The sequence below is a fragment of the Crassostrea angulata genome, chromosome 6, assembly GCF_025612915.1.
Source record: "Crassostrea angulata isolate pt1a10 chromosome 6, ASM2561291v2, whole genome shotgun sequence".
Lineage (NCBI taxonomy): Eukaryota > Metazoa > Mollusca > Bivalvia > Ostreida > Ostreidae > Magallana > Magallana angulata.
Window position 1 is genome coordinate 26,359,168 of NC_069116.1, and position 14,350 is coordinate 26,373,517.

Here is a 14,350-nt window from a genome sequence, read left to right on the forward strand (position 1 = left end):
TATATAACTAAATAATGTTTATTTTTGAAAAATATTTGTTTATTTTGTTAACTTAACATGATATTGGTTTATTGCATTTCATTCTTTATAAACCTTACAAATTTTTAAAGTTATTCTTTTTTTGAAATTATTTACCTGTTGTTACATCTATAATTGTATTGTTGTTTGTGCAACCTACTACAGGATCACAGAATTGTTCATCAGAACAATCACAAACATGGTAACATCCCTGACCGTATGTACCATAGGGACACGGTTCTGAACAGTTACAGCCATAACTACCCGACTCACAGGCTGTAATGTCACATAAATATATATCTATAGATCGATACCTACATGTACATGACTTTATGCCCAAAAAAATAGATTTGTAAACTATCTTACGTTCACATCTTTGGGGTCCTATTCTAAAGTTGACTTGACATGAGTGCGGCCTGTTAGAAAAATTTTAAACGTTATGATAAAAAAAAGTGATCTGTATTATAAATATTTAGTCTCATTAAAATTGTATGTTTTTTGCATGTATTATGTTTGAATCAATATTTTTTTGTAAAAAATCATCCACCCCTGATATGCAAAGTTTGTGCGTATATATCATTTAAATAGTATAGCATTGGTAGGTAATTAATACATATGCATTAAAAAATGCATGGAATTCATAAATAACATCAATTTGATTGCATTCTTACACAGTACAACATATTTTGGCATTCAGTGGTAGACGTAAGTCGCATTGGATACTTTGGCGTGTATATATTTATTAAACTGCGTCCAAAAAACACTCACCAGTCATTAACAAGGCACCCTCCATCGTTATGTCTTATAGCCATCATAAGAATGACGATGACACTACAATGGGACAGCATTGTTTTACGTACAGTGCAATAAAATGTATTCCATCAACAGAGCAACGGTCCTCATTTCATATTTGCATCGCAGTTGTCACTTCCTATCAGTTGTCTACAATTTAATTTCACACACGAGGTAAAAATATAGATGTTTGATGCCAACAGGAAAATTTCATATAAATTTATGTAATATTTTAAAATTTGTTGAATTCAGTTATAAAAACTATTCTCCGATTTAGAGGATTATAAAGCAATAACATTAGATATTTGAATCCTGCGCGGCAGGCATGAGTCTCACAATTGTATTCTTCGGTTGCTTGTACGTGGGACAAACATGGTTTATACACCAGAGTATACCGAACACAGAGCGAAATCAGGAGAAACAGTTCTAAATTTCTGTTCTGTTATTATCACTCTAAATAATACAATTAAATTGTTAACTTAATTTGTTTAATTTTTTAATTAATTAAGCCGTAAACTAAGGATTTGTAATTTTTTGTTTTGTTTGTCAGGTTAGAGTGGTCGCTCCTTGATTTTGTTTAATTCTCAAAAATCTACTGTTTAGTAAATCATTTGTACATGTGATTTATTCTGAGTCTTTTGTGTACGGGTGTAAGGGGATGCGGTTTCATGATTTCTATTTTTTTTATATACTGTTACAAATCAATCCTATATCATATACATAATAAATACATTGAAATACATGTATATACTATCATCATACAAAAACATCTCGAGTAGCTTTGAGAAATAAATATATTTCCGCGATTTGAAATTATGTTTGAACTTGCAGTTTGTGTTCATTTGATAAACTGGTAAGGGGGGGGGGGGGGGGGGCTGGCGTACTATCTACATGTACAGGCACGTAGCATCAGGGGGGGGCCAGGGGGGGGCCTGGCCCCCCCACTTTTTCTCGCAGCAACAAATTTTTTAAAATTTACATATAGAAAATGGAATTATCATTGAGTTGGCCCCCCCCCCCCCCCCCCCCCCCACTTTTTGGGGGTATGTAAAAAATTAGGAAATGAGTAGTGAAATTGAAGTTATATATAATAATAATGCCAATTGTTGATTGTTACTTTCTTAAATTTCTCAGAGACTGCTCCTTTTCTTTACTCCTTGATCTTTACAAAGTCTCTATTGCATAATGACATGTTATCGAAAAAGGAAAAGAAAAGATCTCTTCAATATTAATTTGAAATGCTATCCGGAAGGTGGTTATCTGTACTGTAGTAGGTTTGTCAAGTAGTGTGCGCTTTAAATATCCTACTTGATTTTACGAAGAAAGAGTGGTAAGAACATATTAATTGTCAATACTTTTTGATGATACCGCACTACAACAACTAATTACAACCAACAACATATTTTTAATGCGTAATAGTTTGCTTCTATTCAATCCCTTTCGTTGATACAAAAATAACTTGAAAGGATAACGTTATGGTTCATTTTTACGTGCATGCATGTAAAATGATTGATCGATGCTGTAACAGAGGCAATGACACTACATGTGGGATTCTGCAACTTGCCTTTCAGGCACGTAGCATCAGGGGAACCAGGGGGCCTGGACCCCAACTTTTTCTTTCAGTGGACATTTTTCATAAATTTTCATATAAATAAATAAATAATTAACTACAGTGGAGCCCCCCCCCCCCTTATTTGGGGGAGCATTTAAGAAACGTTAAATCAAATTCTTCTCTGTGCCATTAGGAGCATAAAGACGTTGAATATCCCCGGTTTCTGTGGTGCTTAGCAGATGAGAATCATTTACTTTTTCTGGATGGGACACCAGTCCATCGCAGGTTAACTCCAAGCACAAGCTGGTATCCAATTTCAGCAGATTGCAAATTCTGTGGAAAAAATAAGTACCATTTAATTCTTCATGCAAATTATATTACTGATATTAATTGTCTCTTACTTGCCCCGGACTGTCTCTGGAACATGCTACTGATCTCAGAAATAACCCAAATGTATGTTGAATTCTCATCAAGATCTAGAGTTGCCATTTTTACATGTAAACAAACTGCACCTTACTTTACAGGGCTGGTGATGGCGTTTAAAATACTATCAGAAGCAAGTATTAAGAGAGATATCAGTAGAAAATTGCATGAAGAATTTAATGGTACATGTGCTAATTTTTTAAACAGAATTTGTGAATAAAGAAGGTTGATTAGTCCAAAACTAGCGCACATTTTTATGCGCAAGGAATGCACAATTTTTTCAATGAATGGCACTGTAGTTCTCAAGTCATTCATCCAAATTTTTTAGACGGAAACTACAGACCTTCAGCTAGACTGATTAGTCAACCTTGAACAGAAGTGCATTTGTTTGTGGTTTTGACGCAAATTAGGTGTTCTAATATTTTTGTTGATGGAGGTTTGCAATTGTTATTGTAAATGAACAAGTAGATCAGGGTTTGGTTTTTATGAATATTTATTGTTTTGATAAAAACAGGAAACAATCAACAACAATGTTCAATTCATTTACTGAATAAGATGATAAAGAACGCAATTCATATTTTCTTAAGAAAGTAAAGAAAGATAAACAAGTGTATATTACAGAATGATAAAGTTCTATTGGTAATTTAAACAATAACTGTATCATGTACTTTGTAACTAAATGAAATATGTATAATGAAGCAACAAATTGAATTTTTTCGTAATTTGTACTTAGTCTAACTTTCAATTCACTTATGCACACCATGTTCATAATGCCCTCATCATCAATATTGACATTTTTCATAAAGTATTTTATCACATCTCCCTACATTCCTATATATCCGAAGAATATTCATGAACACTTAGAGCAATGCAAGTTGGCTGGTATGCGATTCATAGTTTTGCAAGTACGTACTACAAAGTCCACCTGGTGTCCTGTGAATGTGAGTGTCAATCTATGAATAATTAAAAACTGTACTGTGGCCATGATTGTTTTAAACATGGTAAATACAATTGCCATGTTTTGCCTATATGCTGTGATAAAGGAAGAGTCTGATTGTCTCAGATAATCCAACAAAAAACGTAAATAGTTTGATTTTTTTAATGTGTATGCTATTGTAGCTCAATTTGTCACAGTCTGTGATAGTTTGAGTTACAAATTCATGTAATAATATTAACAAATAAGCAAACAAAAAGAAAAGACCATCAGTGATATTGATCAAGAAGTTAACATTTAACTGCAGATACTGTAAACATATTGTATTTGGCATGTACAATATTTGGCGGATTATGATTTTTCAACAAGTTAGCGTGGATTTGATTTAGCGCATTTCTGAATGTTCCTATTTATCTACTTACATATTTTACATTTGGCGATGTTCTTGATTTAGCGGACACCGTTTTCCGCCAAAAAACCTAAATAGAATACACAGCCAAATGTAATATGTTTACAGTACCTCTGCATACAATCAGCAGACCAAATACAAGTACATTTTATATTGATGTATAATTTCTATATGCATGTAATAAATGTTGCAATTATATAGAGATTATTAAACCATTAATACAATTATGATAGCAACTGCAATATTTGATAGGGAATGTCCATGACTATCAGTGCTTTATCAGTATTTTAGTATTTTGTTGTGGTTTAAGTTGTTTAGGACATTTGGTCGTAAGCCAATTTGAATACCAACTAGAATGATTCAGATTTTGGTTTTATAAATTTTGTATCGGGGTTGAACTAATCAAATGTTAATGCATAGTATATTAGAGACTCTGTGAAAAGAATTTGTGCTTCATTGCATCCTCAATTTAAAAAAAACATAATTCTATAAATATACTAAGCATCTTTAAATGATAAATGGAATATGGCATATTTGTAAACAAGACTAAATAACCGATACACAGTTCGGTTGTATTCTAATACATTCAATCTTCTGATTGCTGCTACTTTTAATGAGAGTACCGGTAAATGTAATCCAGAATTCCAGATTAGGACACTTAATTAATAGAACATCAAGAAATTAAAGTGAAAATTTGTTGCACCTCTACAGTCCTGCTATGCTTTTTTTTTTAAATTTATGCAGTCCTTCTTCCTTTATAAAGTTTGATAGAAAATTGAGGTCAAATTCTGTTAGCTTATGGGATGAAAATAAATTTGTCAACTGCAGCTCAACCACTTGCATGCAGAAGTCTATCAACATGTTTTTTACCTTGGCTATCCTTATTTTTAAATAACCCATTAAACAACTTGCTCATAAAGGAAGATATCATTGTTGCCATTGTGTGTATAGATTTGTAAATGTGTTTGTTTTTATACAAATCATTGTCAGTGGGTAAGATTGAAAGTAAACCCTAGACACTTAAAATCATAATTTGTAGCACACCTCTTCCTTGAGCATTGTAAGGAGTCATTGTTATTGATGAATTATTTCTAGATATCCATGAAATCAGAAATTACCAATTATATTCTACCCAAATTCTATAAACAATTTACCATTGGAACAAGAGAAATAAGTGAGTTAACTTGCCTCAATAAATTGAAGTTGTTAATAAAACGACCTACATATAATATCAAAGTACACATATTAGTACATGTATATGATGTTGACAGGTGATTTTAGCTTTGATGTGATGTGTGAACATGTATTGAATCTCATTTCAAAAATATTTCCTGTTTAGGAGACACTCCGATGGGCAGTTCTCATGTTCCTTTAGATCTCTTTCTTCCATTTTCTATTAAATGTAATTAAAAAGACCCTTACAAGGAAATGAGATATTTATGTGAATTAAATGTTATAATTTACAAAATAAATATGAAAAGGAGGTACATGTAATTATTAATGCATGTACACACCTTACATTATGGAAGTCCCTTGAGATTTGCAGGCATAGATGTGTTCATTTAATAGGAAAGTTCTCATTGATTGCATGCAACAAGTAAACAATGTTCTATAGCCATGGGATAGCTGATGAAAGTATAACAGTTTAGTCATTTGAAAACCTCAGCAAATTACATTTTTAAAAAATGTGATGTTCCCTTTAGGATGTAATTTTGCCAAACATATTGATTAAATGACTGCCATTGTAATTTGCAAGATAAATCCTTTATTTATGATGGACTACACACTGTACATCTATTGAGAACAATATAGGGAAAATAGTTGATATTTTAGTATTAGTTTTGTCTGATTTATAAAGGCTATCATTTTGATTTATTATTATAGACATTTTTTTTCATTCCTTTACAGACATCAATTTTGGGATGAAATGAATAGAAGACAGAATGCACATTGGACTTCTGGCTGTGAGCAGTATTCTGGTTTGTGTTCTCTCAATTTACATCTTCACAAAATTCACCTCGGAGAATACAGAACACACAGAAAAACAAAACATAAGTCATGATAATATTGAGAATTTTAATACCATGCACTGGTGCTCTGGACAGCAATCAAAGATATGTCGCTTTCAATCACTCTGCTATCAGCCTGTTGAGGATCAATTTGTTTATATGACTGAATTGGCAAGTTTAAAGGAAGTGAAATCAACATTTCATTCTCTGTCATTTTCATCTGTCAGTGAACTAGATGTGTTCTCGTTTGTGCCCGTGTTTATGCATCGAAATATTTCCTTGCCCAATGTTCGCTGGTTGGATGGTGATGTAATTCTATTCAAAAGATTTAAACCTGATAATATTATGCACGTTCTGCATGATGATGTAATACCTCTTTATCACACTATCAAATTTCTGGGAAATAGAAACTTCAAATTACTATTCACGGATAATTACTCACAAGGCCCTTATGATCAACTTTACAGATTATTTTTTGATGTTAAATATAAACCTACAGCAACAAAGCAAGACTTTTTATGTTTTAAGAATGCTTTCATGGGTGTTTCATCTGTGTCCAAGTGGTATCAGTATGGTTACCATGGAAATTTGCAAGGACCTGTCTTCAATGAAGAATTAAGTTCTTTTCATTTGCAGAGTGTAGCAGCGTCCATACTTAAGAAATTAAAGTCATTTACAGATACCGTTCATCAATACAACCAAGATTATCTCGTACTATTTTCTAGAACAGAAACACGTAAAATTCTTAATGAAGAAGAATTAATTTCCACCTTAGAGCTCAGTACTAAGATGAAGATATTAGTGATTCATGATGGTGACATCAGTGAAATAGTGTACACAGTGAGGGCTTCTAGGGGAATCATTGGAATGCATGGAGCATCATTAATTCTGGGATTATTTCTCAAGCCAGGATCAATTCTAATAGAATTATTCCCCTATGCTGTGAATCCAGAGAATTACACACCTTATCAAACATTAGCAGGCATACCGGGGATGTCAATTATTTATCGCAGTTGGAGAAATACTGACAAAGCCAGATCTGTGTCCCACCCAGAATATCCCCCAGAAGAAGGAGGGATCAGACATTTAGCAGAGAAAATCCAGGCTGAGATTATGGGCCAAGAGGAAGTTCCTCTACATAGTTGTTGCAATGATCCCTCTTGGTTGTTCCATATAAATCAGGACACAATAGTTGATGTAGAGAGAGTTGCAAATGTCACACAAGAAGCATTATTCGTGAGCCAGCAGCAGATGCATGTTGGACATCAAACCTTTTCTATGGAACCATCAGTAGTAAGAAATCTACACTGTTCTTGTGTAGATGATAAATTAAGTCTGAACTGGGAACACCCATGGAATCTTGATTACATGGAAAATGATGGAGTACAATATAGGCTTGGTATTCAAAACAGGAAGACTAAAGAATATAATGTATTTATTGTAAGTGTAAATTCATATAAAATTGAGAAGGATATAGATTGTAATTATTCATTTGATGTTTGGGTTAATGCAGAAGTCAATGGTATTCATGGTGCATTAAAATACATCGAATGTTGATTGAATAAAAAATATCTGCTGTTGCTATTCTTGAGTTGTGGTAGTTTTAGCGATACTCCATTTTTCTTAATTTTTCAGTACATATTATAATGAATACAGCATGCAAAATGTTAGCCAAATGATAAACACTGCATTGTTTATCAGTGTTAAGATCTGCTTCTTGTTCTGAGTTATATATTAACTCACACATAAGAACATAGAAGAGATTTGCATTCTCCAACATAATAATTATGATTGACAGTTACAGTTTTCTACTCTACAGCAACTGATGTCTGTTGGCTTAGAGAGAGAGAGAGAGAGAGAGAGAGAGTATTAATTTTATTTACCGGTATTTGTATAACAAATCAAGATTTTATTTTTTAGATATTGTTTGCTAGATGATTTGAAAACATTGGTACTTAATATAGTACATAGAAGTCAAATATTTTCTCGATTTTGTCTTCTGTAATATTTTGTTGTTAAATCAACAAATGTATTATTTATATAGCAAGGAACTGGCATGCTTAGCTGTGTTGGTGAAAAAAAAAACTGATAAACGTTTTGATATCTAGAGATGTCTGTCAAGTAAAGAGAATGTATTTTAAAAGCTTCATGTGATGTCTTGCTGTTGAATGCTTATCTACCAAATGTCTCAGATCACACAAGCTTTATGTGTTTGGAGAGATTCAAACTTTACTAAAACTAAATACATGTATTAATATTGCTACAAAGAAAAAGTAACACTTGGTGAATCCCATTGAATTATCTGCCTTAAGATTTCATTACCTTTTTGTCCACATGAGTCAAAGGTGTACATGACGGTTTATTCCCACTTAGCCAACATTCTAAAATTCTCAATTCCCACTTGGCCAACATTTTGATTTTCACACCTGAGTGATCAGAGGGCTATAGTTTGTTTTCACATGTAAATGTACTTGTTATCAATTACCGGAGAACAGTTTAAAAAACAAATTAACGTTAGCATTAATATTTTTATAAAAAATCAAATAGAATGCATGAAATTATTTAGAGAAATACTGGTAATACTTAATAAAATATACTTTTAATACCAAATGAAATATACTAGGAAATCTTCTTTAAATTTGTTATGTTGTTTATATAAAAAAGCACTATTTTGCCCATATCAGCAAAAATAGATAAAAATAACTATAAAATATTTTTAAAAAATATAGATAAGCAATTCTCTGCAAGATGATTACATTAAACCTTTTGTATGAATTAACCAATACACGTACATGCATGATTAAAACATTTCAGTAAATAATTATAAACTGTTTAAATTGGGTGTATAATTCTATAAAAGAGATCGATCGGTAGTATTTAAAGAAAATAGACTAGAAAGATAAGCAAAATTATGGTTATTAGTTAACAAAATCAAAAGCCTCAAAATTATAAGTTCTTAACTGTTTTATGGGTCACCGTTTTATGGACTGTTAGTTGAAAAATATTAAAAAATCAAATCAAATCAAAATGGCCTATCTTCAGACAGAACGGCAGAGGAGGATTTTATCTTTTCAACTAATTAAGAATACATCATTATACAACAGATCTTATTAAATTTGAAGTATACAACATCAAAAACGTGAGTTCTTTCTTCTAGCACTTTTGTGTTTTGTTAATTTCATATATTGTGTAGATTGGAAATACTCAGTATAACTTTAGAAACCATAGAATATAGAAGAAAAAAAATGAAATAAAACCCATTTGATACATAGCTATAATTTCAAACGGGATTTTTATATTTACATTACATTTTAAGGCTTAGTGTAAGTTATATAACTCAACTAATATAATTTAATTCCAAATTACATTGGAGTTAATTAAATAAAAAAATATACTGGGACAGAAGCTCAAATCATATTTATTCTTCTGAAGGTGAACATATTTTTTCCTCCCTGTTAATGTGAAAACAGACTATAGCTTACCTGTAATTAAATTCTTTTGTTCTCAACCTGCACCCCATTCCCACTTAGCCAACACAGATCTACCTGTATTTTACCTGTATTTTTTCAAAATGTTGGCTAAGTGGGAAGACACCTACATGACCATTGGTTACTCCATTATGATCACTGTTGCTTTCATTTTTATTCGATTTTCATCACAATTTCAATTTCTTCCATAATTTTACCAACAAAAAAAAAATAAAATAAATCGAATAACTCTAATTTGAAAAGGATTTTTTAAAAAATATCTTTTATTAAATATTTCAGATTCTATAGTATTGTTACTTACTGTTTAAATGACTTTTGGAAAAAGGGACATTTCTTAATGTAGCTGGGTCATGGTAGGAATGCTTTGGGTTAATACATAAACACATTGTTCATATTTAGGGGACGTGGTTATGGTGTTGACAATACTCAATGTAAAAAATATATTTTACTAGGAAAGTATTTTATAAATAATTAAAAGAAACGACGGAGATATATTTTTAGTCATTAAGTTCATACAATTATGATAGTATATACATTTGAAAATTGTCAGAAACTTGACAGCGGATTACAATTCTGCAGTTTACTTCATTTGTATATGCTCGAACGCAATTTACTTACGTTACATATTTAAACAATAAAATGCTTTTTTTTTGTTCGTGGGGGACCAATGTTCGTGGGTAACCCTTGCCAACGAATTAACATCCCCACAAACGTATATGCAAACACATGTTTAATATTTATTTACGAAATAGAACTTGCTACCAACGAAATTACGTCCCCACGAACTGGGAAAATTTTGGCTATCCACGAACATTGAACCCCACGAATAAAAATGATTCCACAGTACCCGCGTTAGAGGGTTATGTAAATGATTTTTGGCTACTTTCATAACTCGCATGAATCGTCAAAAAAAGCATTTTATTGTTTATATTTACATCTTTCTTTTAACAAATTAATAAATTGATCGCAAAAATGTTATTGACTATTTGGGTTTTAGAGCAAGAAAATTCCCAAGGATAAGAGTACTTGTCGCTGACATACATGTATGTCACAAGTCTGAGTATTTTGTTGACGTCTTGAGACCACAAAAACCCTTCAGTGATGCGAGATGAAGCTCAATTAAGAAGCTTAGATTACTTTATTGTTGTCAAAAAGTCAATTTGAAGTAATATTAAAACGTCTAGAGTTTAAGTATCTTTTAAACCTAGGAAACTGTTAGGCTTCCGAGGCAGACCACAAGACCGAAATTCTCTGTTTGGTGATAAAAGGTTGAACAATGAGGTGTCCATTTTCCAAACACCCCGAACTTCCTCTAACTTCTTGGGAAAAAAATGACGGTTTGACTGACGTGAAGGAAGGTCGTTGTGATGTAAATTATTATTTACTTTAGTTATTCCCGAGATCAAAGACATGTTACTTACATTATTCTCCAATATACTACGAACACCATCAGTAAATTATCAGATCAGAAATACATGTTAATCCTCGCACAGATCATTCAAGTTTAAACTTAAAAACCTAAAAAAGATTTAAAATCATGTCATTTTCTCGTCTTAGTTCCAGTCAAAATAATGCATACCAGGATTGTCTCAAATGTTTATTTCAAAGAGCTCAATGTTGCTGTTCCAAGGATCTCCCTAGCACATTTGCACTGCATGTTCTTGATTGAAATAAATAAAAAGTAGCATGCATTAATAATCGTTTTGAATAACCCTGAAATTTAAAGAAATATGATTAAAACATATTTCATAAATAAGAGAGGTGTATTTAAAATCGAACCAAACAAAATCTGTCGTCTGCAGATCAGTGTGATCGGTAGCCTGTGTACATGTAGCGTTACCAACAAAACCTTTGGGGTTACACTGAACAGCAGTCTAAATAACAAAGTTCGTCTATCTATAGGAGAGACGGTCACTGGAAAATATGAGCTGTTAGTAGGATAGAAATAAAGTTCGAGTTTTCTTTAATGTTGAAGGAAAACCTCGCTCTCAAAATGTTGCTCGAAATATATATAAAAGCCTCAGCTTTTAAAGGACAAGAGCGTACAATGGCTGGCAAATCCTTCGCACCCAGAATGTTGAAATGGCATACGTGCATATAAAAAAATACATTTGAAAGTGTGCATTAGTACATGTATAACGAAGAACAGCATTCTCTGACAAATTTACAGATTTATACTTTGTACTTATCTCGTTTGTTTTATTAGTTTATTTTCTAAACTAATCATGATGTTTAATGTCATTATGATCTTATATCTGTGCTAGCGCTATTTTTATGCGACATTGTGTGTTCAGAACATGAACATTACGTAATTTTGATTGTTACCTAAAGTGTATGAAATATTTTTTCTAAATAATCTAACGAAAAAAAATTAAAATGATTTACTTAAAACCACTGCATGTAAAATTAAAATGGCGACTATGATTCGAAAACCCTCCCATCCCATATGGATAATCTTTAAGCCTTCGTCTATCTCACTGAGCTACGTTGATATGTATTAGGAATGGTGAATAACTTTGATAGTTTGACAATTATTAAGGATTTAATAAAAGTAAAATGATTTGTGTGAAAATCACGAATTTTTAACCCATTATGGGTCCAGACTCCATTTTGATAAATCATTTATAGAAATAAATAAATAAGTATCCTTTAAATAAGAGTACTTTTAGGATGGAGTCAAGACCCATTATACCTAAAATCTGCAATTAAGAACAGTAATTTATCGCGATTTTAGGCATAAACTGGTGTGAATATTAATTTGGAAACCCATTTCTGTCGTGTTTACAGATTGAACCCACGTGTTTGACTCACACAGTGAAATTTATACTTTAAACAATACATACTAGCTAAAAATTAATATTTTGAATAAAATTGAAATCGTTTATGTTTATTGCCCCAAGTGGGGGATATACAACACCTTTTACATCACAACATTTCTATTGGTCTCAGAGGCTTTTCCTGCAAACTGTTCTATTTCTGTTTACTCGAACTTTTCCATTGGGCAGACCGCTATATCTTTAGCTACGTTTCATATTCATTTGAAAATGCGTAATGATTGTCAGAGAATAAAGAATTTTAACGAAATATTTTGATTCAAAGAGGTTTTCAGTAGATATTTGGTCTCTTCAATTACTAGTATATCCTAAATAATGCACCCCCAACAATATTTTATTTCGCAAGGGGATGCTCTGCTTGGCGGTGCCCTTGTTTCTTAATTAAATCTGGTCGCCATGACCTGGGACTGAATTCTTAACGTTACATGTAATTAACACACAACTACGGTTTTGTCTTGTTCATTAGAAGTTTGCAAAAGTCCATGGCAACAAATATTTAATGACCAATATTATATTTTCCTAGTCTAGACCGATTATCGACAAGGAAATGCGGTCAGATTGCGCAAACAACTTGGGGATATGTTTGGAACATTTCAATTTAAATGCAACAAGTTTTAAGTTACATGATACATCATCATTTTTGGCATCAAAATAAAGTTCTGAAAAATACAGATCCTATTACTTTACATTTAACTGTCAAATTAGGAGCGGCTTACATGCAGCTCCCAATATTTTTTAAAAGATTGGTTGTCGCAACGAATACGATTGATTTTTATTGCTTTGTTTGTGAGGAACGATTTGCAATATGCACATTTATTGGCACATTTATTGAGGAATTAGCGTAAATGACCATCATGGCGATTACTGAATTCGCTCTCCGAGATCTAAAATTTAAAATAATGGATATTTTATCGGGGTTATACATCATTTTTTTTATATAACACATGCATAAGAGAAATGAAAGTCTAAAACTATATCTAAAATATAGAGTATTTATCGTAACAAAACATGCTTTTATACGGATATTATTCTTTTAAGTAACAAATAACAAATAAAAGCAATTAGAAGTACGTACTTACTCAACCAAAGCACATAAATTGTAAAGGTTGTGAACAGTCTGGACATTTTTATTTAATGTCAGCAAAATTGAGCAATTTATCTCTTGTATATATCCCATTCTCGTGAACACAGATTCTAGTTGTAATTTTATCATAATAAAGGACAACCACCATCTGTACGCGCTGTTATAACTGTCATTTAAACAGCTAAGACAAATTCAATGCTCCAGTAATCCAAACTTAAACTTTCGTGTAAATATACTTATGCAATAAAACTGACTTCAGTATAATTAACCAAATTTGTTGTACTTATAGATGAAAGCTTCAACTTATTTAGTTTTCTGTATTTGACGGAAGCTTAGCAAAATAAACTTTTGTAATTACATATAGTAGAGATATATATAGAAAGATGAAACAAAACCAAAAAAATGCATTGTGGATGTTTGAATATATAGAATCATTTTAACAAGACCTTGGACTTTTGGATAGACGTAGCTATCTATTTCTTGCGTCAAAACAAGTTTAAAACGACGCGGTTTCAAATGAAATATGCACCGATTGTGTAGTCTTAGCTCAAAAGCCAGACAAATTTTGTTGATTTCAAAGGGCCATGGCTAAGTGGCATGCAATGAAATAGACAAGCCTACGCCACAATGCTGTTTGACACAACTACCCATAGTCCAAGCTCTTGTTAAAATGGTTCTAAAACTTAATTTGAAGTCATTTGAGTTTATTTCAGACAAGATAAAAAATTATCTGCAATATTTGTAAAAAGTACTTTTAAAAGAGGTGAACCTTAAACGGTCGATCCTCGTTTAAATGTTTTAAAAGGA

The 14,350-nt window shown here is 31.9% G+C and overlaps 1 protein-coding gene across 1 annotated transcript; it reads left to right on the forward strand.

Moving 5' to 3' along the window:
* The first annotated feature begins 4,859 nt into the window (after nucleotides 1–4,859).
* Nucleotides 4,860–8,026, forward strand: LOC128190486 (protein O-linked-mannose beta-1,4-N-acetylglucosaminyltransferase 2-like). The gene has a single exon (XM_052862560.1). The coding sequence runs from the start codon at nucleotides 6,072–6,074 to the stop codon at nucleotides 7,692–7,694; it is 1,623 nt and encodes a 540-aa protein (XP_052718520.1). The 5' UTR covers nucleotides 4,860–6,071; the 3' UTR covers nucleotides 7,695–8,026.
* Nucleotides 8,027–14,350: the final 6,324 nt, after the last annotated feature.

Bases quoted from the DNA above. Each gene is read 5' to 3' on its own strand.
- LOC128190486 (XM_052862560.1), top strand. From the start codon at position 6,072: ATGCACATTGGACTTCTGGCTGTGAGCAGTATTCTGGTTTGTGTTCTC.